The 25430-nt window shown below is 40.5% G+C and overlaps 1 protein-coding gene across 2 annotated transcripts; it reads left to right on the forward strand.

Annotated features, from left to right (window-relative positions):
* The first annotated feature begins 12 nt into the window (after positions 1 to 12).
* LOC101464281 (zinc finger protein aebp2) lies at positions 13 to 24302 on the forward strand. Of its 2 annotated transcripts, XM_004567732.2 has the most exons (9): positions 13 to 667; positions 1240 to 1450; positions 2642 to 2749; positions 2876 to 3062; positions 5839 to 5963; positions 13464 to 13531; positions 20340 to 20453; positions 21757 to 21786; positions 22814 to 24302. In XM_004567732.2, the coding sequence occupies exons 1-9, from the start codon at positions 111 to 113 to the stop codon at positions 22818 to 22820; spliced, it is 1407 nt and encodes a 468-aa protein (XP_004567789.1). In that variant the 5' UTR covers positions 13 to 110; the 3' UTR covers positions 22821 to 24302. The 2 variants fall into 2 exon arrangements, with proteins under 2 accessions (XP_004567789.1, XP_004567790.1); XM_004567733.2 differs by lacking the exon at positions 21757 to 21786.
* The last annotated feature ends 1128 nt before the right edge of the window (positions 24303 to 25430 follow it).

A 25430-nucleotide genomic window follows, 5' to 3' on the forward strand; every position in this document is an offset into this window, starting at 1 on the left:
TGCCGTCTCCGTCCAATCAGGGAGCGGACTGAATTTAGCCAGCCCTCCTTCTGCAGAGAAGCTTTTGACGGTGGCATGAGTAAATTTTAATACCGAAAGTATTCCCGGCTATGTCCGCCGCCGAAATGGCTTCTGCGGCTTCAGAAGAAGCACCCGCGCTAAGCGACGAGAAAGACGTACCGACGGTGGCCACAAACAACGGCAATGGCGAGGAGAAGGAAAATGGCCCTACCGAACCGGAAACGGAACAGCCAGACGGTAGCCTAGAGCCGAAAATGGAAGCGGTGGAGGCGGAGGTTGGCGAGGAGAAGCCCGCTGCAGATTCAGACAAGGCCGCGAGCGAGGTGGTGTCAGACGACTGTGTTTCTTTGGGCGACAAGGAGGTGACAAATGCTCCCGGAGAGCCAGAGCCAGTAACGGAATCACAGCAGAGCCCGGGAGACGGTCACAGCGAACCTACCGGCGATAGCACGATAAAAGATGCTAAGGAGGAGACGGGAGAGGATAGCCGGAGTTCGGGGACAGACAGCGAGAAAAGCAAAACTGTCAGCGAAGATGGAGATAAAGCCAGCGCTGGTGGTGGGGAGATGGGTGACAAGAGGCGGGCGAGTGTGGAGATATCATCCTCGGATGGTGAACCCTTGAGCCGTATGGACTCAGAGGACAGGTTGGTCGGCGGAATAACTCTTGTAGTGTAGGTGCTGTTGTAGTACCCACCCACCCAAGTAGTGACTGAACGAGTGCAGGATGGCAATCCAGTCTTTGTTTTTTAAAGTTGTCTGTTTTTAGTGTTAAAGTTTAAATCTCACATTTAAAGGTAAGCACAGAGGGCCTTTAACCTCCAGCAGCTGGATGGGAAAAACAACTTTTCAGTGGCTATTCAGATCAGTGTGAAGTGTGGGGATGTATCTAATAAAAGGTTGTTAATGCTGAACTAATCAAATTGTAGCCACTTGAAATTTTAAACCTTATTTGTTTTGCGAGAACACTGCTGACTGTGAGCCCTTTGATGGAAGCACAGCAAATTTGTAATACTATGCTAAGAAGCTATGTGTACCGCACTCATTAAGTTGATTTGGCATGAGTGTTTGTGGCATGCATGGAAAATCCCTTTCAGCCCGAAGGCTTTCAAGCATAGCAAGTATGTAATATCAGCACCTGTTCTTTATGGCTGTGCAAAGCCATCTTTGTTTTATAACTGTGACACTGAATTCCTCCTTGCCCTCTCCTCTTGCTCAGTATCAGCAGTACCTTGATGGAGATGGAGAGCCTAGTATCCAGCGGGCGCTCCACCCCTGCCATGATGAATGGACAGGGTAGTGCCAGCCGCTCTGGAAACAAGTCGATGGCTTACCAGTGTTGCTGGGACCTCTGTCCAGAGTGCTTCAACTCTAGTCCTGATCTGGCAGAGCACATCAGGGGGATTCATGTGGATGGGCAGAGAGGAGGGGTCAGTAGACTGAAAAGTTTTGTAGCCTAGTACACTAGTGCCCCTTTTTGCTCTAGCTCAACACTAACTGCGAAGAGAGCCAAATCACAGTAGAGCAATTTTCTGTAATTGGACGACTTTAATTTAAATTTATAGTTGGCCATTTTCACTTCATCGCTTCAACACCCTGGCAAATCTAAAATAAAGGTCATCTGAATCCTTCTTTTGTTAAAGTGAACTGCATAATTCATTTTCTTACTAATTTCTAGTGACATCCAGTATGCCACTGCACACTCATAAAGCACCTTATGTGCCTATAATCTGATTAAAGTGAATGTTAAACTGCTTTTTCACCAAACACTGGATCCTTTTTTTGTAAGCAAAGTAAATACAATTTTTGTTGCCACTTTTGTAACAAAATTACTTTTTTTTTTTTTTTTCTATATCCCATAAATCAATTAATGTAACGTTCATGCAGTTTCACAAGTCATACTGACATCTTCCATCTGTTGGCGGAATTTGAGAAAAGGTTATTGAAAGTTTTATATTTTGTAATTAGTTTTTACTTTTATTTCATTTTGACTTTAGCTTAGTGTCAGTTACCTTCCAGAGTGGATTTTCTTGTTTTAGTTTAGCTTTTACTGTTTGAAAATCTTTAGTTTTTATTAGTTTCGATGTTAGTTTTAGTCTTTGTAATTGTTTTTTATGTATGGAGGGCATATGTCAGAGGCAAGATTTAGGAAAACCAACAAAGGCGTTGCAATAGAAAAATCTAACTTATTTTAAAGCAGTTGACTCACACTGCAGACGTCAGGCAAGTTGTAATAGCCTTTTTTATCAAACTAACAAATACTAATGATATTTTCTCTATGTTTTCATATTACTTTTAGGTCATTTTCCAAGTTCCCAGTCGTGTGTTTGTTTTAATTTGAAAGTGTAGTTTTAAACCCCAGCCTTAAAAGGCTGATGTTATTTTTTTGTCTCGTTGAACTAAAATGTTTCTTACATCTAATTTTCGTTTAGTTTTAGTTAACTATAATAACGTTGGTCTTTAGATAACAGGGAAAGTTAGGTTTAGATCATTTCACACATGATCTTAAAAAGGCCTTTCTTCAGGAGTCTTTATCCTCTGTTCAATATTCTGTTATGAACTATTTTTTCTCTCTGTAATCTCTTTTTATTTTGTCATGCTTGCCTGTCTGTGTTCCTCAGGTTTTTGTGTGTCTGTGGAAGGGTTGCAAGGTGTATAACACGCCATCCACCAGTCAGAGCTGGCTCCAGAGACACATGCTGACCCACAGTGGGGATAAGCCCTTCAAGGTAAAACCATAAATAAACTAAGACTTAATGTCCCGCTCTTCTCTTCATTGTCTCATTATCCTTCATAGTATGGGTAATATCCTGACAGGGCCATATGTTTTTCTTGTTTCTGCTTCTCTGCTGCAGTGTGTAGTTGGTGGCTGCAATGCTAGTTTTGCTTCTCAAGGTGGACTGGCTCGTCACGTACCCAGTCACTTCAATCAGCAGAACTCCTCGAGAATGTCTGGTCAGGCCAAACTCAAGGAGGACTCCCCTTCTAAGGCCGGACTCAACAAAAGGAAGAAGCTCAGGAACAAACGCAGGTGCTCCTTACGTACGTACCTTACAGGCGCACGCACCGATCTTATTCCAAAATGCTTCTCATTGTGCTTTTCTCTCCTTTCTGTGTTGAAAAGGATTACAACCTGAGCACATTTTTGAGGTCGCGCTGTGCTTGTTTTGCTTCTAAACTCCCACATGTCTTTGTTGGAAAAGTGAGAGCTGGACCACACACACAAACACCAACACAAACAGGAACTGCTGCCAGCTAGACAGACACACTTTCCACATGGCAAAGTGCTGCATTTCAGTAGGAAGTGTTTCATGTAAAAGTGTAGTTTCTCAATGCTTGGACAGGTACAGATCACTACCTCGTTGCAGGGTTTGCCTTAAATGGCCTGTTTATGCATTATGCAGGTATTATTTTTAATTTCTACACCTCTGTTTGTCTTAATTCTCTAAACAAGAGGTAGTTTAACAACACATGTACAACATTTTCAGTTTTGTAACCTTGGATACAGATGTGATTTGTGCAGTAGTAAACCACCCATCCACCAAGAAATATTGAGTCTTTAAGAGTCTTTTGTCAGGAGTTTTGCATATTCCAGTCAATTTGTAAATTGTGTATGCTTGCCATTATTACCAACTATTAATATATAAAACATACTTTTCTTAAATGGCAACTAGATTGCAATAATATGGATTAAGAAAATCCAAATCTGAACTGAGACATTTGACCTGTATTCTAATGCAATCGAAGGTAATATTCTGCCGTTCACACTTTCTGCTGATAGTCACCGACGCATACGTTCGCTGGTCGTGAGTCATACGTGGCAGTGGTTTCTAAGCGTTTAAGGTTTAGCTGAGGGAAAAAAAAATACAGTTACAAAATCCAAAGTTGTGTAATAGTTAATAATTGCCATATTTTCCTTGTTTGGTTGTCAAATCAAGTAAAGGTATGAAAATTTCCTTTCTCCTAAATGTATACTTCTGGTGATTTTTTTCATAATAATGTTTTTCCTTTCAAAGACTGCAGAGCGCTGTGTAAGTATTTTAGAAAACACGATGATGACAACTTCAGATGTTAAGAGGTCAGAGTTTTCTTTCTACTGAATTGTGTCACAGTTATTCAGAGAAACTAAAACAGTCATCTATTGTGTGAGTGCTGTAAAGTGTTCACACTGCATTTTCGCAGGAAATGCAAATTTTTCCAGTTTCATACAGCTTTCAATTGAGAGCTGTCATTTGTTTAACTTGTATGTAGAGCTGGGCGATATGAGATTTTTTCATATCACGATATGTTTTTTTCATTTCAGGCGATAACGATATCTATCACAATATAAGCCAAATAACTATATTTGTAAGATTTAAATGTGCCGTTGCTCACAAGTAAAATGTGAAATAATCAGCAGCTTGTTTTTATTTAAATATTTATTTCCCATAATAAGTTCAACAGGGTAGATGTACTTAAGGAACATGAGACTTTTTCAGATAAATAAAGGCAAATATTGCAAACTACACAAAAGGCAGCCGCTAAAGCGTTTAAGTTTCAAAATAGAACAAACGAAACAGACTAAATTGTCAATTCCACTTAGAAACAAAATATTAATTCTAAAAATAAATCTTAGTTTGTTTTACAGAAGAACAGACAAAACTGACTAACTTTTGTCAATATCAAATAAACTGAGAACTAAAAGGAAATTCTCAATCTCTCCTTGTTGTATAGCTTAGCTTTTCAAACAGTTTTAACAGTTACTTTAGTCTGACAAAAGCCGAATGACGAATTAGCGCTTCCAGTCAGAGACTGAGGCTACGTCCACACGTACACGGGTATTTTTGAAAACGGAGATTTTCCGTTTTCGTTTTAAAAAAAAAATAATCCCGTCCACACATAAAGGCAGAAATGAAGAAAAACGCTGCTAGGAACATGCCAAAGCAGCAGGTGGCGCTAGATTCCTAACCGTGCAGAAATGTTGGCCAATCCGAAGTCTAGAAGCCTCGGTGGGAAAAAGTAAACAAAGCTGGGCATAGAAGCAGAACCGAGTCGTATGTGTGGAGGGACAGTAACTGTGTGTATATGTAAGCATTTAAACACTGCAGAGAGTAGAATTAACAGTAACAGTATTGTAGAAATTCATTTCACCGAAACAATAACGTGACGCATGCACCAGTTTATTGTATTTCCAGACTTGCTTTCGGCACAATTTACAGTGCACGCTACTCTGTTTTTTGTCAGACTTGAAATAGCCGAAATACCTTCACACTACGGAACTTCTTTGGCTCTTCCGTTCGACAATCTCTCCGGCATTGGAACCGTCATCTGTTTTCTCTTCGGTCACGCTCGGTTGATTTTTCTAGTCGGCACACTCATTTCCTCCATTACGCGCTGGCTCCATTACCCGCTGGCTGCTTCCCAAACAAACACACGTGCGGCTTGGCACTTGTGCTGTACGTAACAAGTCACGCGACATGACGCTGCGGCTGTGATTGGTTCGGCTCTGCGCTACTTAGTTTGGATTGGCTGACCTTTTTTTTAATTTTAATTTTAATTTTTTTATTTTAAGAGGACAAGAGCGGCGAGGTCTATCGCGATAGCTTAATTTCTCTATCGAGTAAAAGTTATATCGCGATACATATCGTTATCGTTCTATCGCCCAGCTCTACTTGTATGGGAGCTGTTGTTACAAAAGATTAGTATTTTTCAGCTGTGAGATGATTGGGGGGCCCAAAATTGGACAAATGGTTTTATATAAACGTGTGTGTACATGTTTGGGACTTTGACTTTACTCCTGTTTTCTGCCTCCCCCCACCCCCCACCCCCCACCCTCCAGCGAGACCCCATGACTTCTTTGATGCCCAGACCATGGATGCCATTCGGCACAGAGCCATCTGCCTCAACCTCGCCACCCACATTGAAAGTGTGGGCAATGGCCACAGTGTTGTCTTTCACAGTACGGTATGTGCTTGACTGAATGTCTTGTAGTTTTTCTAGTGTCTTTTTTCCATTTTAATGGGTTTGCACACAACGGGGGAGGGGGCGGTTCAGAGAGAGCAGGCTTTCTCCTTTTTTATGCTTTCCTCTTCTTCATGTCCAGCTTTAATTGGCCTCTTGCTGTGTTTGTTAAAGACTGGAAGAGTAGAGAGATTAAATCAAACACGCAGAAAGGGAAATGCATGTAAAATATTACGTTTGTTTTAAAGTTAGACCAGAAACAATTTTGGCTCCCTCTGGTCATATCTAAAACACTCTTTACTTATGTAAAATAAAAAAATAATTTACAGTTAAACTGATTTCCTCAAAATATCCTGATGTCTTAAAAATGTTAGTGCTAAGACTATTAACCACTAGGAATTCATTCACCAGATTGAAACACACTTTTTGGGCACACTGCAGGCCGCATTATTTGGAAAATAAAGCCATTAAAAATGGTTTAAAAATCACTAACAGCACAAAAATGGTAATGGCAAACAAAGGCAATAAGAATAGCTTTTTTGATTTCAGATGCAAATTTGTATGACTGACATTTGCTCATCAGCTATTTGTAATAGAATGAAAAAGCCTGGTGGCTGTCATGGTCATATGTGAGATGGTTTAGAGGTCCAGTTCACAGCTTTGAATTGGCAGAATTAAGGCCTTTGTCCATACGCCTGGCAGTCAAACCAGAGACAGACTTCATTTTCAGACCTATCAGTATAACTCTCGGATGATACATTAAAAATAAAATAAAAGTCACTCAGTTGTTGTGAAGGGAGAAACGACACATGGAGAACAAACAGTAAATGTGCTTTTTCGCGTTTTTTAGCTGTGCGTTTGCACATAGTTTTGCTTTGGGGATTGACTTGCATTTGGCAGTTAGAGGTACTGCAGTTTTGGCCTTTCAGAGTTAATTTTTTGTGTCTTGGAAGTTGCTACTTTAGATCAGTGTTGGTCAAGTTACTTCCCCAAAAACATAATCCCGTTACTTTACTGATTACTTATTTTCAAAAGTATATATTACTTAGTTACTTTTTAAAAACACGATTTACAACCTGAATAGGTGATAAAGCGATAGATCTTTCAGCCCAATTCTACTTTTTCTGCATAATCTATCATACAAAGTGTAATCAAATGGAAAAATGTCTTTTTAAATCTCGTTTTATTAGTTTTAATCTTTTAACTTTATGCATCAAGCAAAAATTTAATTATATGCAACATTCTCTGACTGGAAGAAATTTGTTTAATATTTAAACCTATTTTCTGCACATTCCAGCACATAAAATATTTTGTTTTTTTGTGTGTTTACACTCAGTCTTTCAAATAGATGCCAGTAAAACACAGCAGAAAATAAAGTCAAAGACTCAGCGGTCCTGTTGCTCTATTTTCACCTGTAAAGCAGGAGTGGCATAGGCGGAGGTTTACCCTGGTGCAGGTGTGCCGTGGTCAGTTGAAGAATCCGCGAGTTTCTCTGTGAGTTTCCCATTACGTCATTGCACACTCGGTGCTTGCTTGGAAGTTTAGGGGTTTTTTTCGCTGTAAAAAGAAGTTTTCTTCCCACGCACGGTGGACGCTAATGTTTTTGTCACTTTTTATGGAATCAAACTCAAAGTAAGGTCAGTACTTCCATGCTTTAAACGCTGCACGCTCATACTCTCTCCCACAATCGATATATGATCCATTGTTGATCTGCACACAGCTGTTGTCACGAATATCGCACTCGCTTACGTCATTGTCATGAGACATTCTCGCAAAAAAATCACGGTCTTAGTAACGCAGCGTTCCTACGGGAAAGTAACGGTAATCTAATTACCGTTTTTGCAATAGTAATCCCTTACTTTACTCGTTACTTGACAAAAGTAATGGGATTACAGTAACGTGTTATAAGTTATACACCCTTACTAGTTGGTCTCCGGGTTCTCGCTACTTTTGTATGTTAAAAGTCTATTTCTTATATAATTGGAACAGGACTTGATTTCTCTTGGCTCAAAATAGGCCCTTTGTGAATGAGTGCAAATGTACAGCTGATCAATGTACAGTTAAGGCACTGAGTTGGTTACATAATTTTATAGAAATTTGAGCTTTTTGCTGCCATTTCTAATGATTTGATAAACCAAAAAATCTTTTACTCTATAATGCAGTAAATAAGAAAACAAGGTTGGAACGCTTGTGTGTCAGAGCACCAAGATCAAATAAGATAAAGAATATTTTCAGGAAACACAGCTGAACTTTCCCAAAGTCATTTATCCGAAAGAACACATAAGAAATTAATAACATTTTCAACGATGGTTTAGACCTTCATCATCATAATGAGCAATAAAATTTGAAGCTGACTTTGTCTTCAGCGTCATCTAAATCTTTCGTCTTCCCTTCAGGGACACCAATAAAGCTGCTCGTTTGTAAATTTATGGCACTGTAATGTTACTTTTTGTACATCCCACATTTATTTATTTTATATATATATATATATATATATATATATATATATATATATATATATATATATATATATATATATATATATATCTCAGATTTTTTTTTTCCTCTTTGCACTTGAATTGAACCTGTAGCAACAGCCCAAGGCCTGATGTTGTTTTTCTCTAAATCGGGCTTCACAGGAAAGACAATTGGTGTGTTTTATGTGTGCAGCTTTCCCCATTTTGAGCCTTGTGCAGAATACATTATTAATGTGTGGTAAAGTGCCCTTTTCACCTTAAACTGGAGCCACATGTGAGCTCTCATAGGAAGAAAAATCTTTTTTTCTGACAAAAATTCCTTAGATAAATGGATTTTCTGTTAAGAAAACTTAACTGTAGCTGCTATTCTAATGCACTTCCACAAGGGAGCACTCTGACTCCAGTTCAGATTGAGTGATGTGGTGTTCTTCAAAAAGATTGGGGGGGGGAGGAGTAAGGATCATCTGCTGCCTAATCCTCTTTTGTTCACATGGTGTACATGAAACACACACAGTCCCACTCCTTTCTCGGCGCAGTCTCTCTTTACATTTGTAAAGCAGCAGTTTTCCTGCCAGTGTCAGTAATTCTGTTTACACTTGTTATCTCTAGGCAGAAATTTATTCTATTTTACCGGCCTGTACCACTCTAGCTATGAAATATTTCCATTTGACATTTTCCCAAAAAGATATAACAATTCTTAAAAGCGTTGTTGTAGAGCATCACCATTGGCTGATCAGAAACGGGAAACAAAATGTCTCCCCTTTGGCCTCTAAATAAAACCAGCCTTTCTGAAAAGGGTTTTAACCACCATGAAAAACACACAGGAGTAAAAGGGTCGTTTAAAAACAGAGCCCGGTTCTGTTAAAATGTTTGTTTCGGTATTAAAAAGGGTATTTTGTACAACACATTTGCAGTTGTCTCAGTGATGACAACAATGATTCATCCAGTGTAATTTTTTGTGATGTTAGTAAATGAGCACACAATAAATCACAAATATGTAAGCGGTACAGTTCAAAGGAAAAACAAACAAATCTGGCCAGTTAGGTGCACATTAGTGTGTACACCCCTAAACTAATACTTTCTTGATGTACCTTTTGATTACTGACAGGGGTGTTTACACTTTTTGTATTTACTGTACCTCTTTAATGCTTGCATGTCAGCTATAGCAACACCCAGCCCTTCATTATTTGTTAGATTTTTTTGTTTGTTTCTTTTTCTTTTTCTGTTTTTTTTTTTTTTTTTTAAGTAAATAATTGATGCATAAAGTGGGTGCAGCTGAGGAGTATTTTTACAGGACTCCTGTTCAGCTCTTTTCTCCTTTGCATTGCCTCTATAAACCTCAACCGGTCAGCTGCAGCAGCCAAGAATTTAAAGACAGGGAGGGAAAATTTGAAGATAAAGCTTGGGAAGAGGTTAAGAGAGGTAACTATTTGGACACAGAGTCAGAAGGAGGAAGAACCAGTCAAGGGAGGGAGAGTAACAGACTTGGAGAGTGAGGACAGGGAACAGGGGTTAAGTGAAGGTTAGGGTCATGGAATCGGAAGGAGATCTTGCCAGTTGGGCATAGATTTTTTTTCTCTGTAATCCCTGAAGGATTGTGGTGACGGGCTGCGATGCTGAGTTAGACCCCTGGCCCCAGTGGACCCTCCCAGGCCTGGGGTTATGGAGCAAAGCCGTGGGGGGTTCTGTGGAGCTTGGCCAATGGGTCTGCTGACCTGTTGGAGCAACTCAGTCATGTTTATGATGGGATATTTTTGCTATTGCACCAATCTGCGTCATCCACAGCTTGACCCCATGACACTAGACAGGCACCCAGTTTTAGCAGGCCTGTCCTCCCCCAGCTGGATTCCTGCAGTTTTCACTGCTTTGTTTTGGAGCCACATTAATATCTGCTGTTCACTCCCTAAGTCCTCCTGCTCTCTCTCCCTCCCATTCTTTTACTTCCCCCTCTCTTACCGTCCTCCCCTGGGTTTATAGAGGATTAAGATCTGTCCCTTAAAGCACAGACCATCATCATCAGACCACTCAGCTCACAAATCACTTCATGCTGCTTAAACACAAGCCCACTTCTTTACATACATGTTCATGGCCCTTTCAAGTGTAGGCTTGGCTTGTGATTATTAACCTGGTGCTACAAGGTGCCTGAGGGCATAAGTTAGCAGCTATGCATTTTTAAATAAAAAAGCAGTAAAGCAGCTGGTTAGTGCACTGAGTCTTACCCGCGGGGCTTAAGACACTCAAGTAGGGCTCACTCCAGCTAGCACAGGAGTTTGACTCTCGTATACAAGCCCTGCTGTTGTCTCTGAGAAACTGTTCCTCTCCATGTGAACTGACGAAGCTGGAGAGCTAGCAGATAAAGGAAGAGGGAGATAAGCAAGAACAAATGAGATACAGTGCTTATTTATGAGATGTGACTAATAGTCTGAAAGGAGTTTTTACATCTTCTGAGGACTAAGTTAGAAAGTTGGAAGAGGCACATCTGAGAGCATTTTAAGTAGAATCCAGTTAGCAAAGAGGTGCAAGTCTGTTTTGATTGTTTGTTTGTTTTTGCTTGAGTGAGATATAATATCGGTAGGGAAATGTACTGGGGCAGCACGGTGGCACGGTGGTTAGCACTGTTGCCGCACAGCAAGAAGGTCCTGAGTTCAATTCCAACATCAGGCCGGGGTCTTTCTGTGTGGAGTTTGCATGTTCTCCCCGTGTTTGCGTGGGTTCCCTCCGGGTACTCCGGCTTCCTCCCACCGTCCAAAGACATGCACTTAGTGGGGATAGGTTAATTGGATAATCCAAATTGTCACTAGGTGTGAATGTGCGAATGAAAGTGAGTGCGAATGGTTGTCTGTCCCTGTATGTTGGCCCTGCGACAGACTGGCGACCTGTCCAGGGTGTACCCCGCCTCTCGCCCTATGACAGCTGGGATAGGCTCCAGCGCCCCCCGCGACCCTGAAAAAGGATAAGCGGAAGCGAATGGATGGATGGGATGGATGGAAATGTACTGTATCACTTTCTCCTATAATATATAAACAGGTGCTCCAGACTTTTTCCTCTAATTTGAATTGTCAGAAACTGCTAACTACGTGGGGTCATTGGGGTGGCTGGAGCCTATCCCAGCTGTCACATTCTGAACCGGTCAGCAGTCCAACAGAGACAAAACGCAGAGCGACAGATAACCACATGCTCTCACAGCCACACCTGCGGTTAATTTTAGATCGGGACTTAACCTTTCATGCAAGTTTTTGGGAGGAGAGACCCCCGCTGGTACAGGGAAGACTAGCAAACTCCAAAACCAGTGCTTTGTGAATAATAATGAATATTTGAAAGTGACTTAAACTGGCAGTTATCTCACGGCTGTTTGCAGCTGTGACATTTGCAGACTTCCTGATTTATATCACTGTATGTCACATTTCAGTGTATCACACTGTATCACTGTGATACCATTTAGAACTGCCTGTTATCACGGGCAGTGTATCGAGATACGATCAGATGGTAAGTAACTCTTTTAATTCCCCAAGCTATTAATCAATCACCCTGTTTTAGGTGCTTTGATATCCCTCCTTGTGTTTGTCAAGACTTGTGTGTCTGCACACTGTATTGCAGACAAAGGGAACATGGTTGATCTGCCAACTTGGCTGCTGTTTGCAAAGCGTCTAGCAGACAAATGTTAAGGCACAAGTCCAGAAACAACAAAATTAATCTCACCTAACCTAGCCTAAATAGTCCTCGTTTCATTTTTTTGTTTTGCTTATTTTAAAGTTAATCAGTTTATTACAGGTCATGTTTGTGTCCTCCTTGCTTTCCTCAAAACATCACAAAGGTGGAGGAAGATGAAAATACATAATTTGTCAGATTATCCATCAATTAGCTGTATCTGTTTATCATTGAGGTTAGTGGGATCTCAGATAAATAAAACAGATTGAAGCTACTTAAAACACAAAAATCATGCGTTTTGTGAAATGCAGGAGCCGTTGTAAGAGGAGGAGAGCGAGTCTTGCCTCTGTCTCTGTGTCTTGTCTCAGTGGAGCCTGCTCCTTCCTGTCCTCAAACCAGTTTCCATCAATGCCAGAGCTAGTCCCTGGAGTCACAAAAATAATCTCAAAAATTCATGTGCGTAAGAGAAGTTCTTCACATGTGAGCTCATTCACAATCCTAAAAACAGACCCCCTCAAAAAAAAGGCAATTGACGCAAGAGGTTATATCTGTGGCTATTTTTGCCTCTCCTGGTTATTTTTCTTGCTTTTCTTTTCCCTACTGACAATATTTGTGAATTCCACACCAGTTTTACTATAAACCAACACAGCATGAAAGATGAAATGCTATGCATGAAAAGGGCTAGATAGGCAGGAAGTCTTGTATAGTCTCAACTGTATTTTCAAAGAAGAAAAGCCTTGAAGTTTGTAGCTGCAGTGGCTGTGCAAAAGGTTTGTATTGAAACCAAAGCAAAAATGAACACAGGTTTGTGATGCAAACATTCCTCTGTAGGAGTTGGTCTCCGCTAAACGCATTCCTGCCTAACGTGTTGAAGCTTTCGGTTGCGACATAACCCGCAACAGGAGCAGTGACTTTGTGACGATGGAAATGTCTCATGTGCTTTATCTTCTGTCTGAATTAGTTTCTTGGTCTTGCAGTGTGTTGCGGGGCATAGAGCACCCTGAAAATAGAAATCTCACTGAGCTCTCACATGCATTATTAAGACCGGCTGATGATTACACTAACAAGCAAAATGAGCACTGAATCACTTGGTAGGATGTTTGAAGCATGTAACCGTATTATTCATTAGAGAGGTGAGGCCAGAAATAAGACGCATCTTTGAAGCCTTTTCTCCACAGATGCGAGAGAATGCTGCAATACAGACTAAACCCGATACGTCTGTGCTCATGTAAAGCAGCAAAAGGGGCTTGAAATGTAAAGGTTAACAGCCATTTGGGTTAAATTATATTCTTGTGTAAATACTTTGTTCTGAATCTTCCTTGCTGAAGCCAGCTTAATATTTTGTTTTGTTTTGTTCCTCCCATGATTGTCTGTGTAGGTGCTAGCCAAAAGGAAAGAGGGGTCTGGCAAGGTCAAGGTTCTTCTGCATTGGACACCTGAGGACATGTGAGTAAAACTTTTCCTACATGTTATTATAGATCTGCATGAGCATTTGCCTTATATTAAATAATATACAGGGTGTAAGCTTTCGATTTCGTAGTGCTTTAGTTCCTTAGCTGTTCACTGGCAATGATCGAAACACATACCGTTAGAAAGGAGGGATTTGTGAATTTCATGTGGTTGCCAGTATGTAGTATAACGACTGCAGTGTCTCCAGGGATGGGTTTGACTATCGTATGGATATATGCCACGAGTCTGGAGGGAGACACATTTTGTAAGCTTTATATTTAGATATGTATTTTAAAATTTACTGCAGGCTTCTATGTCCATTACTTTCAAAAATATATCCTTTTGAAATGGGATGCTTGTTTTTGATAGACTGTGTATAAGCCAAAAAATAAGTGCCAGCATGTTTTAAAGATGTTTTGGCAGGCCTCCTCTGACTTCTAAATTGTGAGACTATTCATGCTTCAGGGGCGTCTGTATGAACCATCTTGGGTTTTGAACTGAAACTGAACCTGACACTTACATGTCTGCCTTGTAAACGGGACAGTCTTTAAGTTGTTGTAGTAACCTTGTCGTGCAAATACTTCTGGGTCTGACTACGAGATGAACTTATTCACTAGTTTAACCCCACTGAGAAGGAGAAGACGTGCACTCTGACATTTGTTAATAATTAATGTGGAATGTTAAAAAGTAATATACTTTATTTCTATAGGACCTTGCAAAACTCAAGTTACAAGGTGCTTGGGGGTAATGGTCTGCACTGATATGGTCCCATTTATCCTTGTTTCTCATTCGCACACTTGCACACTAATGGTGGCAGCGCAGCCATGCTCACCTACCATCTGATTTGGTGTCTTGTCCAAGGGCAGGTTTGCAGCATACTTTACCACCTCAGCCATGGCCACACAATAATAATAATTTATACTAATATTTGTAAGCCATAATATGTAAATGTAACCAGTGTACAACAAGGCAGCTCAACACCTCTTGTACAAACCTCCACATCTGTAACAATCCAAAGACTGAACCACTTGTACAAAATTTACCTCTTTGAGCTGTAGCAGTTTGTACGAGTATGTGTCATCCAGCTGCACATGCAGCGATCTGGGCTTCCTTCATGTCGGGGCTTGTTATAAATCTTCCTTACTTGGCTGAATGAATGGATAAACTTGTACTAAGCCCACTGAGACTTGGACCGTTCTGCACAGTCATCACCCGTTTAAATGCCTTTTGCCAGCTTAGCCTTCCTGGGCTCAGTCCACTGGAGGTGAACATTGGAAGCAAAAAGAGAGAGAGCTTCACAGAACTCTGTGATTGTCAGTAGGGCTTTTGCTCACGGGTAGATCCAACCAAACTCCCAACTCTCCCACACTCCTATTAAAGGTTTTGACTGAAAGGCATCTGAAAATGATCAGAATGCCGACTGAGAAAGAGAACAAGGATGACTAGAGATAAGCGGGAAAGAACTAGAGAAACAGAGAAGGAAGGGGAGCGAGAACAAGGTCAGTGGTGGCAAAGAAATAGTTTGAAAACAAAGGGACCTGGCAAAGACGGGAGTACTGGCACAAGTTTGCAAATTCAGCTGTCTGCTAAAAGCTTCCAGTGAACAGACTGTAGAAAAATCTTTATTCTCTGATGTTTCTGCAGTCCATCCTCCTCTTCTTTCCTTTTCCCATCTCCGATCCACCTCTACAGCCTTCTGCTTTCCATGCATGTGGGAGTTTAATCTAATGTGGGGAGAAATAATAAGGGAGTGGGGAAAGGAAGAGAGAGATGAAGTTTGGTGATTAGGAAACATTTCTCAAATTAATTCCAAACAGAGAGACAAAGATTGAGATTGATGCTGAGACCCCAAAGACAGATGCAGGCAGAATAGATGAGGAAAAGAATAGGAGGGAGAGAGATGGGAGGAAAGTGAGAAATAGGAGTGGGAGCAAAATGGCTGTGGGAGTGAGAAATGTGAGGAAGAGGCAGAATGAAATCAGAGGGAATGAATGATAGGGAGGGGATTTAACAGAAAGATGGAAGGCAAGAATGAGACGCCTTGGTTCATGCAGAAGAAGGCAGTGGTAGTACTGAGTCATACATTTGCCTTGGGCCAGAGGAGTGCTTGGGTCATTAATATGGATAATTATCCCATTACGGAGGGGGGTTACAGTAATGTCTTAAGCCGTGTGGTTGTGAGGGTGGCTTGAGTACCTCTAAACAGATGAAAGTTGACCAGGGGACCGAACTAAGTTTGCTTGTACAACATTTGCGAGGCTGTCTTTTCTATTAAGTTTAGAGGTGACTATTTTGCCACCTCTTGTTGGATAAAGTTCTTTAGTCTGTCAGGCTTTCTTCTTACAGAGGCACATTTTTTAGTTTACATTGATTTTCGGGGCACATTTACCGGTTTGTAAAACAATAAATCTATGATTTCAGACAAGAAGCTTTTCATCCATAGCCAAGAACCTGTGCCAGGTCTCGTTAACTAGCAAGAGAAGTAAGAAAAGAACACTTGATCTCATTCGGCCTCGTTCACTAATACATGCATAGAAATGTTCTTACCCTGCACAAGAAATGAAAGCTCATGAAAAACTACCCTTGGATTTATTAGACTTGCACACTGACCACTGTAGTCTTACCGCCACACATATGTTTGTGAGTTCAGAATAATTTTAAGTCAGTCTGGCCTTATTTCTCTTTTTAAGAAAGCATATTTACCTTGAGGAGAAGTGGAGAAAGTGGTGAGGATGTTGTAAGAACGAAGTATGCTTTCTCCCAGCTAAAAACTGGAAGAGAAGACAAGTTGGAAGTCAGAAAAGGCGCAAAGTGTTTCCATGGGAGTGACAATGAGGTCAAAACAAAGTGAACTGACGGAGGTGCCTGATATCTTTTCCACTGACAGGCTCATTGTGGGTCTCGGGGGGAGTTTTGACACTAAGGTAATACGAAATACAGACTAATAGACCAAAAGAAAAAGAAACCTGGTAGAGAGAAAAGAGCAGCAGATCAGCCCGAAATGAGAAACACTCAACAATGAGTGAAAAACATGTTATCACATCTGTGGGATAGTGCAAGGAATTAGACTGTAAGTGATGACATCACTTATAGGATGAAAAAAGTCACAGCACACACTGCCTAGTTTGTGAGGAACTGTAAATGATGATAAAGCAGACAAAGTGTCGAAAGTCACTCCATCATCATTTGTCCTACACACATCTGAGGCGGCTCTAAATGTGTAATTTGGTAGAATACCCTAAGGATAAGGAAGAATGTAAGCATATAGGCTGCAATGTGCATGTGTGCACATGTGTTTCTCAGCCACTGAGTCAATGATTAGCTGTGTGAATGTGGGAAGTCATGTTTATTAATGCTCAAGCTAACCATTCACTGTGTGACTGACACTCATTAACTCCATTTGGATTAATGAGTAACTGATTAACATGAGCCATTATGAACTGAGATTTACCAGCAGTTCACTGAGGAGGAAAAGGGGGATGGGAGGGCTGGGAGAGAGAGCGAGAGAACCATAATTGGAGTCTAATCTTTGATGGATGGGTGAGTGGATTCCCCTGCACGCTGTTGATTGCTTTTGAATAACTAACACTAGAATACACAGTCACTGACAATGAACACCTCCAGCCACCGAATCTGTCCTGCACATAGTTATGAAAAAACTAGACGGAGCTTATATTTCCCAACATGGATTTATCTCTTAAATGTTTATGTTTTTTTCCCCAAATTCAATTTTTTTTTATTGCTTTGTTTACTTTTAGGCAGCTGCCATACAAGCTAGTGGAGATCTAACAAAAAAGCAACAGTTTCCAAAAGAAGCACCTTTAATATTTATTCTAGTCACTTAAGCAGAAACAGTTTTATAAAAAGGAAAAAAAAAAGGGGGGGGGGGGGGGGGTATTCACTGTGTAGAAAAGAAAAAAAGTGTAAAATTAGATTTTCTTTTTTTTCCCCTGCTCTGTTTTCAGTCTGCCCCGGGGAACTTTGTCACAAGTTTGCAAGAGTAAGCATGCAGAATTGTCTCTAAATGTACTAAAGATCAATGTAGCTTTGATCTATGATGTCTGACTACATTTTGAAAGCGCACTGGGGGTATTGTCTGGTGGGTCTCTGACCAGTTACTTCTGCACCATAAATTTTGACACGAGGCAAAAGAATTAATGCATAAACCTGCATCACTGCTATTTCTAAGTTTGCTTGTGAAACTCGAGCTGCTAATTTGATCTGATAGGAAGAAAAAGACCGTGTCAAGAACATCCACTTCCTTCCACGCATTCTGTCTGTAGTAGACATGTATGTAAGCCCCCCCCCTCTCCTCTCAAAAAAAAGAGAATAAATTTATTTTTATTTTAGGAAAAATTAGTGTGAATGTCCATTTGATGTAACCTATGCTCTATTTACTATGAATGGGTTTTTCCTGGCTGAGAGTAGAGTAGGTGTGACTTGACTCCTTGGCAGTAAGCATAATAGAGTGAAGGAGGAGGTTATTCTTTGAGCATTTATCATGTTGATTACATTTTTTTTTTTTTAATTGTTAAACTGATTTTGGTTAGCACTGTTGCTATTTTTACCAACTAGGTCTTGGGTTTGAATCTGTGGTGTAAACCTGACTAAGCAAGGAGTAACGTGATCTCTGGGAAGACAAAACGCATCTAAAATCTCAGAATTTCAGAAGTTTGAATTCGTTTTTAAGAATATATAAAAGTATATTGTATTTTAAATAGAACCGTTCCTAAAGTATTGTGGTGTAAAATCGTAATAGGAAGTTGGGGTGCCGATGGGGTGTAGCCTCTCTTTAGGCTGCAGTGAGTTTTATAGTCAATGAACCGGCTTTCTGAGCCTCCTGTTCTTTGTAGTTTATCAGGACACTTCATATAAAGCCATTTAATATTTTACCAATCTGATTATACTCTTTAGTGGTTTATGATAAACCTTTTGCTTCTGTCACCACTGGGAGCTTCAAGGCCTGGAGCCAGCCATCAATTCAGGGTTGAAGACGAGCTTCACTCTGGCAGGCGTTCCCCAGTAGCTTTCTCAACAGAGGGCCTCCCGCACAATATACATTTCTGGCTCATAAAGACGCGAGGCAAATAACCTTCCCAATTCTCCTCCTGAAAATAAAACAAATCCATTTGTCTTTATTTGGTTTATGTGACTGAATGGGGTTTTTCGATCTTTTAGGGCTTTGAAAATGTGCACGTGTGTTTGTGAATGATATGAGCACTTTGGGAGTGTTTGTGTGTGTGTATTTTCGACACGTGCAACATGCTGCCCCCACTCCCCCCAGTGCAGCCTTCTTATGCATTTCCCAGACACAAGGATATAATAAGTCATCAGTACCACAGCGCACTTACTGTGAGATGTTTACATGTGTAAGTACGAGCACACACACACACACACACAGGTGTTTACTGCATTTTTAACACTCCGCAGGTCCACCTCTGTCATTTGAGGTTTGCTTTGGAGAACGACACTAACTCAAGAGTAATCCAAACTGTAAAGCTGCTTTGAAGGGGGCTGTTTCTTGTCGTATCTCTGCCTCTTCTCAGCTTCCTCTTTCTTCTCTCCCCACCATTAAAGGGGATAGAGGGACTTTGTGCACTGCAGAATCAAAAAGGAAAACAACTTAGCATCACACTTCTTTACTTTTTTCAAACTTAAAAAACAACAACAACCAAACAGACAGCATATGCCCTTATCATTTGCATGAGCAAGCTATGTTTTTGCATGATTTAGGGTATTTTGTAGTCCTTTGCAACCACACACTTGAGCAAAAGCATATATATACATTATGCAGCTAGCAGCACCTTCCAGGCACTTAAACATACCATAAAAGGGTTTTTGCAACTACTGAAGTGAATCATTTTACTTTAATGTCTGCCATCCCTGCCTCCACTGCCACTTCATTTTGCTTTCCCTCCTTCCATACTTTCCTGTCCTTCATTTGTCAGTTTTGCATTATATTTTCTCTCTTTAGTTCTTCACCTCTACCTTCAACTCTGCAACATCTGAAGCGATACCTGCACACCATAATGCTGAATGGGCTGACTAGGCATGTGAATGAATGATTTGGCTTGGTGACTGCATGCTTGCCTAGCAGCCGTGTGTGTGTGTGTGTGTGTGTGTGTGTGTGTGTGTGTGTGTGTGTGTGTGTGTGTGTGTGTGTGTGTGTGTGTGTGTGTGTCTGTCTGTCTCTGGGGGCTCCTGTGATGACGCACATAGTGACGGGGGAACGCTGGGGGTGGAGACGGGGAGGTGGGGGCTGTAGGAAGGAGGGGAAGCGCAGCAGACTTGCTAAGCTCTTTGTTTCTTTCTTTTGCACCTCAACTTGCCACGCCATTACTCGGCACACTCCCATACTATGGGTGCAGTAAGGTGCTACTGCTCAGTTCAGCATTTAATATAACACACTCTCTAATTGAAGTTTAAGGGGGAATATAATCAGTCTGTTCTCATTGTACTTCTAAGCCAGTTTTTCCATTTTGTAGTAAAATTTGCAAAAGAAATCACTGACACATACGATCTGATCATGCAAATGAGAGGAAGGTACACTTTTTCCACCCTTTGTGTGTGCTAGTCTGGTCACTTGTGCACGTATGTCTGTTTCTGTGGTTTGGTTCCTTATAGAAACATACCTAGTCTTCAGAGATAGGTGTTAACGTGTTCATTTGACTCACTGAGGCTACATCTTTCCCACCCTGCTCCGTTCGACCCTACTCCCACTCCGTCCTCGGTATCCTCATCTTCGTCTTGTAACCTTGAAATCTGACCACATGTCCTCTTTCTGCATGTATGTGCTGTCTCGCAGACTGCCTGACGTGTGGGTGAATGAAACAGAGCGATCTCAGCTGAAGACTAAAGTGGTGCACTTATCCCAGTTGCCACAGGACACAGCCATGCTATTAGATCCCAACATCTATCGGTGAGTGTGTGACAATGCCAGTGACCTTTTTGTTTGCATGCATGCATGTCTGAATGCACAATGGCACAGTGCTGCAGATCGGTGTTTTACTGCAGTCAAATACATGGGTAAATATTACCTAATTAAAATGACACTTGTGTGTTTAAGGTTTTTGCCTGCACAGCTATGTGTATGTGAGAATTTCTGCAAGTAGGTCTGTCAGGTTGTTTGTGTCCATGTGCTTTACCATTCTTCCAGCAGGTGGCACCAACTCATGATTTTAGCAGATTGGATTCAACAACCTGATACAGAGAAAACACGTTTTGTGTTCCTTGTAAGGCGAAAAACATTATCTGTTGTGCAGGCTGGTCAGAGAGGTCAGCTTTTGGTTAAAGTACAGATGCAATTTTCTGTTACTTGCATATATGCAGATTGCATTTTACTGAGCAACTGATAAATTCATAAAATGAATAATAAGTTGTTAGTGTTGCTCTCCACATGTCCCTGTTTTTTTTTTTTTTTTATTTCTTTTGATTTTTTTAAAAAATGGAACTTGTCACAATACAGTTTTAATACAGGAAAAAGTAATTTCCTGCTGTTGTGCAAATGCAACTCAGTGGACCACGTTTTCTGTCTTCAAGTGCACCACACACCACTAAACATTAGCTATGATATTATTTGAATCCTGCACAGCTCTTCTAGACTTGCACTCGTCACTGACATGAGAAAACAAGGGTAACTTTATGGCACCCCATAAAAGTCTGAAAATGAATCCTGAAAGAGGAACAATGTGCCTAAAATAACAAAGTGGTCATCTTACCAGAGATATATGGCACACAAGTGTGCTAATCAGCACACAGGCTGGCTGATTTTAATTAGAGGTGAAGGCTCAGTAACTGCAGAGGCTGCTGCTGGACTCTGGTTTCATAGTTGAATATAACCGTCAGCACCTAGCCAATTTATGTCAAGGTTGTCCTCGTGCATGAAATCCCAAAACAAATGTTGTAGCTGCTGCTTATGGCAGCAGATATTATTTGTTTGGACTCCTGTTCATGTATATGAGATGGAATAAAAGACCGTCATAGTGGCAGTGCTTCCGTGATGAAATGTATCCGCCTGAAATCAGCTCAAGCACACGAAGATTCTCTTGAAAAAGTGTCTTGATGCATGCTAAATCGTCCAGGTAAGGATACCCCACAGAGTTGAGTCTGTTCATCTGGACGTAGTGTTTTCTATCTACAACGTTTCTCCCACTAAAAACGCTACGTGCAGATGAACAGACTCAACTCTGTGGGATGTCCTAAAAATGTTTCTTTCTTTTCAGAGCACTTCCTCAAAAGCGTCTGAAGCGCAGGTAAGCTGAACATGTTCAACATCGAGGTGTTTGTGAAGTATAAATAAAATCATTTTAAAAAATGGATTTTAGACACTCTCTACTATATACAAAGGCATGTATGTTGGTTCAAAGCCAACTAGTAGTCATGTTAATCAATTACAGCAGGTACACAAGTAACTTGAATAGGCTATTAATGTGAACCTGAGCTACAAACGAACAGTACAGGACTTAAAGGAGCAACTGGATAACAATATATTTTATGTAGTTTACTTACTACAGCATCATTAATACACACACACACACACACACACACACACTGTTTATACGAATTATTTTGGTGAAGTATTTAAAGTGGGAGCTTTGTGGAAGTTTGCAGCAGCAACAATGTTTTCAGTGACGTGCAAAAAGTCTCAAGACACGCTTAAAACATATATGCGTGAATCATTAAAGTCACATCAGACTCTTGTGTGAAGATGAGTGCATGGTTTTTGAAGTTCACCGTGGTGTTGGTGCGTGTATGCAGATAAGACAGAACTGCTGCCTCATTCTTGCTCGCCACCTCGGCTGTTAAATACACATATGCAGTTGAAATGTATTTTTTCTTCCCGCTGTGACGTAGATCAAATGATGCACTGACGATAATGTTCGTGCGTCTGCAGTGTTGCTACCCGTGGCTGTGACTTCCCTGTAGTGAAATATCATTACAGAGGATTACTTATCGCCCACAGCTCGGCAGTTCCTGTGTAGCATGAAGCCAGTTAACTGAGAAACAGGCCATTTTGAAGCCACAGCCTTTGGCAATTGTTAGCCTCATTCAAACATTAGCTCTTATTTGGACTTTGTTTATTATTCCATTAATTGACCGCAGTAGTGAAGTACATCCAAAAAAGGAAAAAAAAAATGCACTAAAAGCTCTTAATGTAAAGAAGTCAGCTCAGTGTCTGAACACCGAGGATAGATCCAGTTTTTTCTTACTGAAATCTCTTTGCTGGCAGATTAAAAACTCGAGTCTCCATCTCTGTTTCTCTCCTGTCTTTGTGCTCAGCCTGTAAGGAGTCATCTTTGGACTTGATGCTTAAGTTGAAGTTCCTGTATGGGACGCTCTTCATCCGTCTCTGCTGAATGGGGGGAGTGACATGGCGATAAAAGGAAACAGGCTTTTCTGCAGTTCTCCTTTTCCCTCTCCAGCTTTGTATATAAAATGATTGTTGTAGCCAAGTGTGATGTCAAATGGGACTGAAAATTTTTAAAACCTTTGTGTTTAACAGAAAATGAAATGAATGTTGTTGTTTTTTTTTAAACAAGAACCAAACATATTAACTCCAAGTAGTGTAAAAAAAACTGCAACAAAAAACCTGTTTTGTGCAAGCTTGTCAGATAACACAGCATCATTTTATAGCTGTTTTGTGTAAAATATTTATCCAGATTTGTAACTTATTTTTATACCTTGAAAATACTGGTGTACTGTGGATTTCTGTGAAGGTTTTGAATAGAACCGTATTTACTGTGATAATATATGTAAGCTGTCACCTGTAGGGATACTTGGAGATTTTCTAGTTGTAATTACGTTGTACGTGACGTAAGTCTTAACAAATTATCCTATTTATAGTTACTGAATGCAGTACTGTTAACTATGTGTGCGACGGTGAAGAGTGAGGCTGTGCCGGTCGTCAGACAGTTCAAATGGTGTCTGGAGCAATAGGGACACTACAGTGTAGCTCTTAATCTCACCCAATCTGTAGACAGCGTGCCAGAAAATAAAAGGCAGGCATGTAAAATGTTTAAATTGCAGCAACTAACGCGGCCTCCTCTTCCACAAGTAACACGAACTGTATGTATCATAGTTGTTAAATGTTCATTGATTAACATTACCGCTATTTAAGCACTCAAGAAATATTGGTAAGTGTTTTCTACGTAATGTTTGAAATTAACTATTGTGTTTGTAATAAAATTGGGGAAATGATGTTAATGAATTGAACTTGTATCTGTAATGATCCAAATGGCTACATTGGCAATGGCGCAATCCACTGTTGCGTGGCTGTAGTGGAGTGTAAGTTGTTTAAGGGTGTGCTGGAGGGATTGGCTTTACTTGGCATCCATTAGCAGAACAGCTTTGGGAGCATGCTGTGGAGAAGCTAATGACTGGGCTGGCAGAGCAGGGCCACTGCCAGCCTCAAATGTTGGTGAACATGCCTGCAGAGAAAACAGAGTTCAGGGAGAGGTCTGCTACAGTGTGGCTGTCCTGCTCGTCAATATTTCATGCACTGGTCACACATACAAAATTCTTTTGGACTCCAGTGCCTGAAACAGTGTGGCTGAAGGTTTGCTTTTGTGAGCGTTTCTAATATCTGCAATGGTCTGTTGAAGCTTATAGAAATGTTTATGGCAAATGATAATAATGTAATGTTCTAATAATGTAGGCAACTCTGTGTCAGCATGAAATCTTCATAGTCCCACTGCTGGACCAGTTTACATTTTTGGTACTAATATGTGAACCTTTTGATACGGAAATAAATAAATGTTTGTTTTGTTTCTTTGTGGGTCCTTGGATCAAATTTTTAATTTTGTTCACTCAAATATTCTGGTCATTTTTAGCTATTCGAGTGTTTAGAAAAACAGTTTCTTCTGTGTGTTCTTAGAGCCAGTATTTTTGTGGTTTTGCCTCTGTGCAGATCAAACAATATGTCACTGAAGTTATTTCTTTTGCCTTTAATTTGTATGATTTTTTATTTTTTAATTTTTTATACACAGTCCCCCTTTTTCAGAGATTTGAATGTAACTGGACAGTTTACCTAATGGGCAGCTTCATGTCCAGGTGAAGTCTCTTTTCCAAATAAAACCTATCAGAGAAAAATCAATAATCTGGTTCCTGAATGAATCCAGTGTCCAACTCGGCTTACAAAAACGCTTTAAAAACCATAATGACAGAATTATTTTGATGGTTAGGAATAATAGCTTCACAACATCTAACCAAGTCACGAACACAATGTCAATGACGGGATTACAACCAGGCGAAAACTACAAATTATGTTAAGAACAATGAGGCCAGATTAGACTTTGCCAGAAACCACCTAAAAGAGTGCACAGTTCTGAAAATAAAATCTTTGGACAGATGAAACAAAGGTACACGTGTACCAGGATGATGGGAGAAGGAAAAAGTATGGAGAGACACCACACTATCTGTCAAACGTGGTGGAGGCAGTGTTATGGCATGGTTGTGTATGGCTGATGGTGGAACCAGATCATTGGTGTTAACTGATGATGATACTCTCTGATCATATTCAGTCCAATGCTGTTAAACTGATCAGACAGAAGCAACCTCAAGGTAAAGAAATGATATGTTCTTCAATGGCCAGATCAGTCACCTGATTTAAAACCAACAGAGCATGCTTTTGAGTTACTAAACACAAAACTGAATGTAGAAACACCTATACAAGCAGTAACTGAATGTGAAGGCAGTCTAGGCCTATAAGAGCATATCAGCATTTGATGATGTCCCTGTGTTCTCGACTTCAGGCAGTCAGTGACTACAAAGGTTTTTCATGCAAGTACAAAAAAGAATCCTTATAGTTAAAATCATGTCCGGGTGTCCAATGAATTTTGAGTCTGTGAAAACGAGGGACTGTGAATAAAAAAAGGATGTAACCTAAACAGTTACTGTG

Source organism: Maylandia zebra, linkage group LG7, assembly GCF_041146795.1.
Source record: "Maylandia zebra isolate NMK-2024a linkage group LG7, Mzebra_GT3a, whole genome shotgun sequence".
Classification (NCBI taxonomy): domain Eukaryota; kingdom Metazoa; phylum Chordata; class Actinopteri; order Cichliformes; family Cichlidae; genus Maylandia; species Maylandia zebra.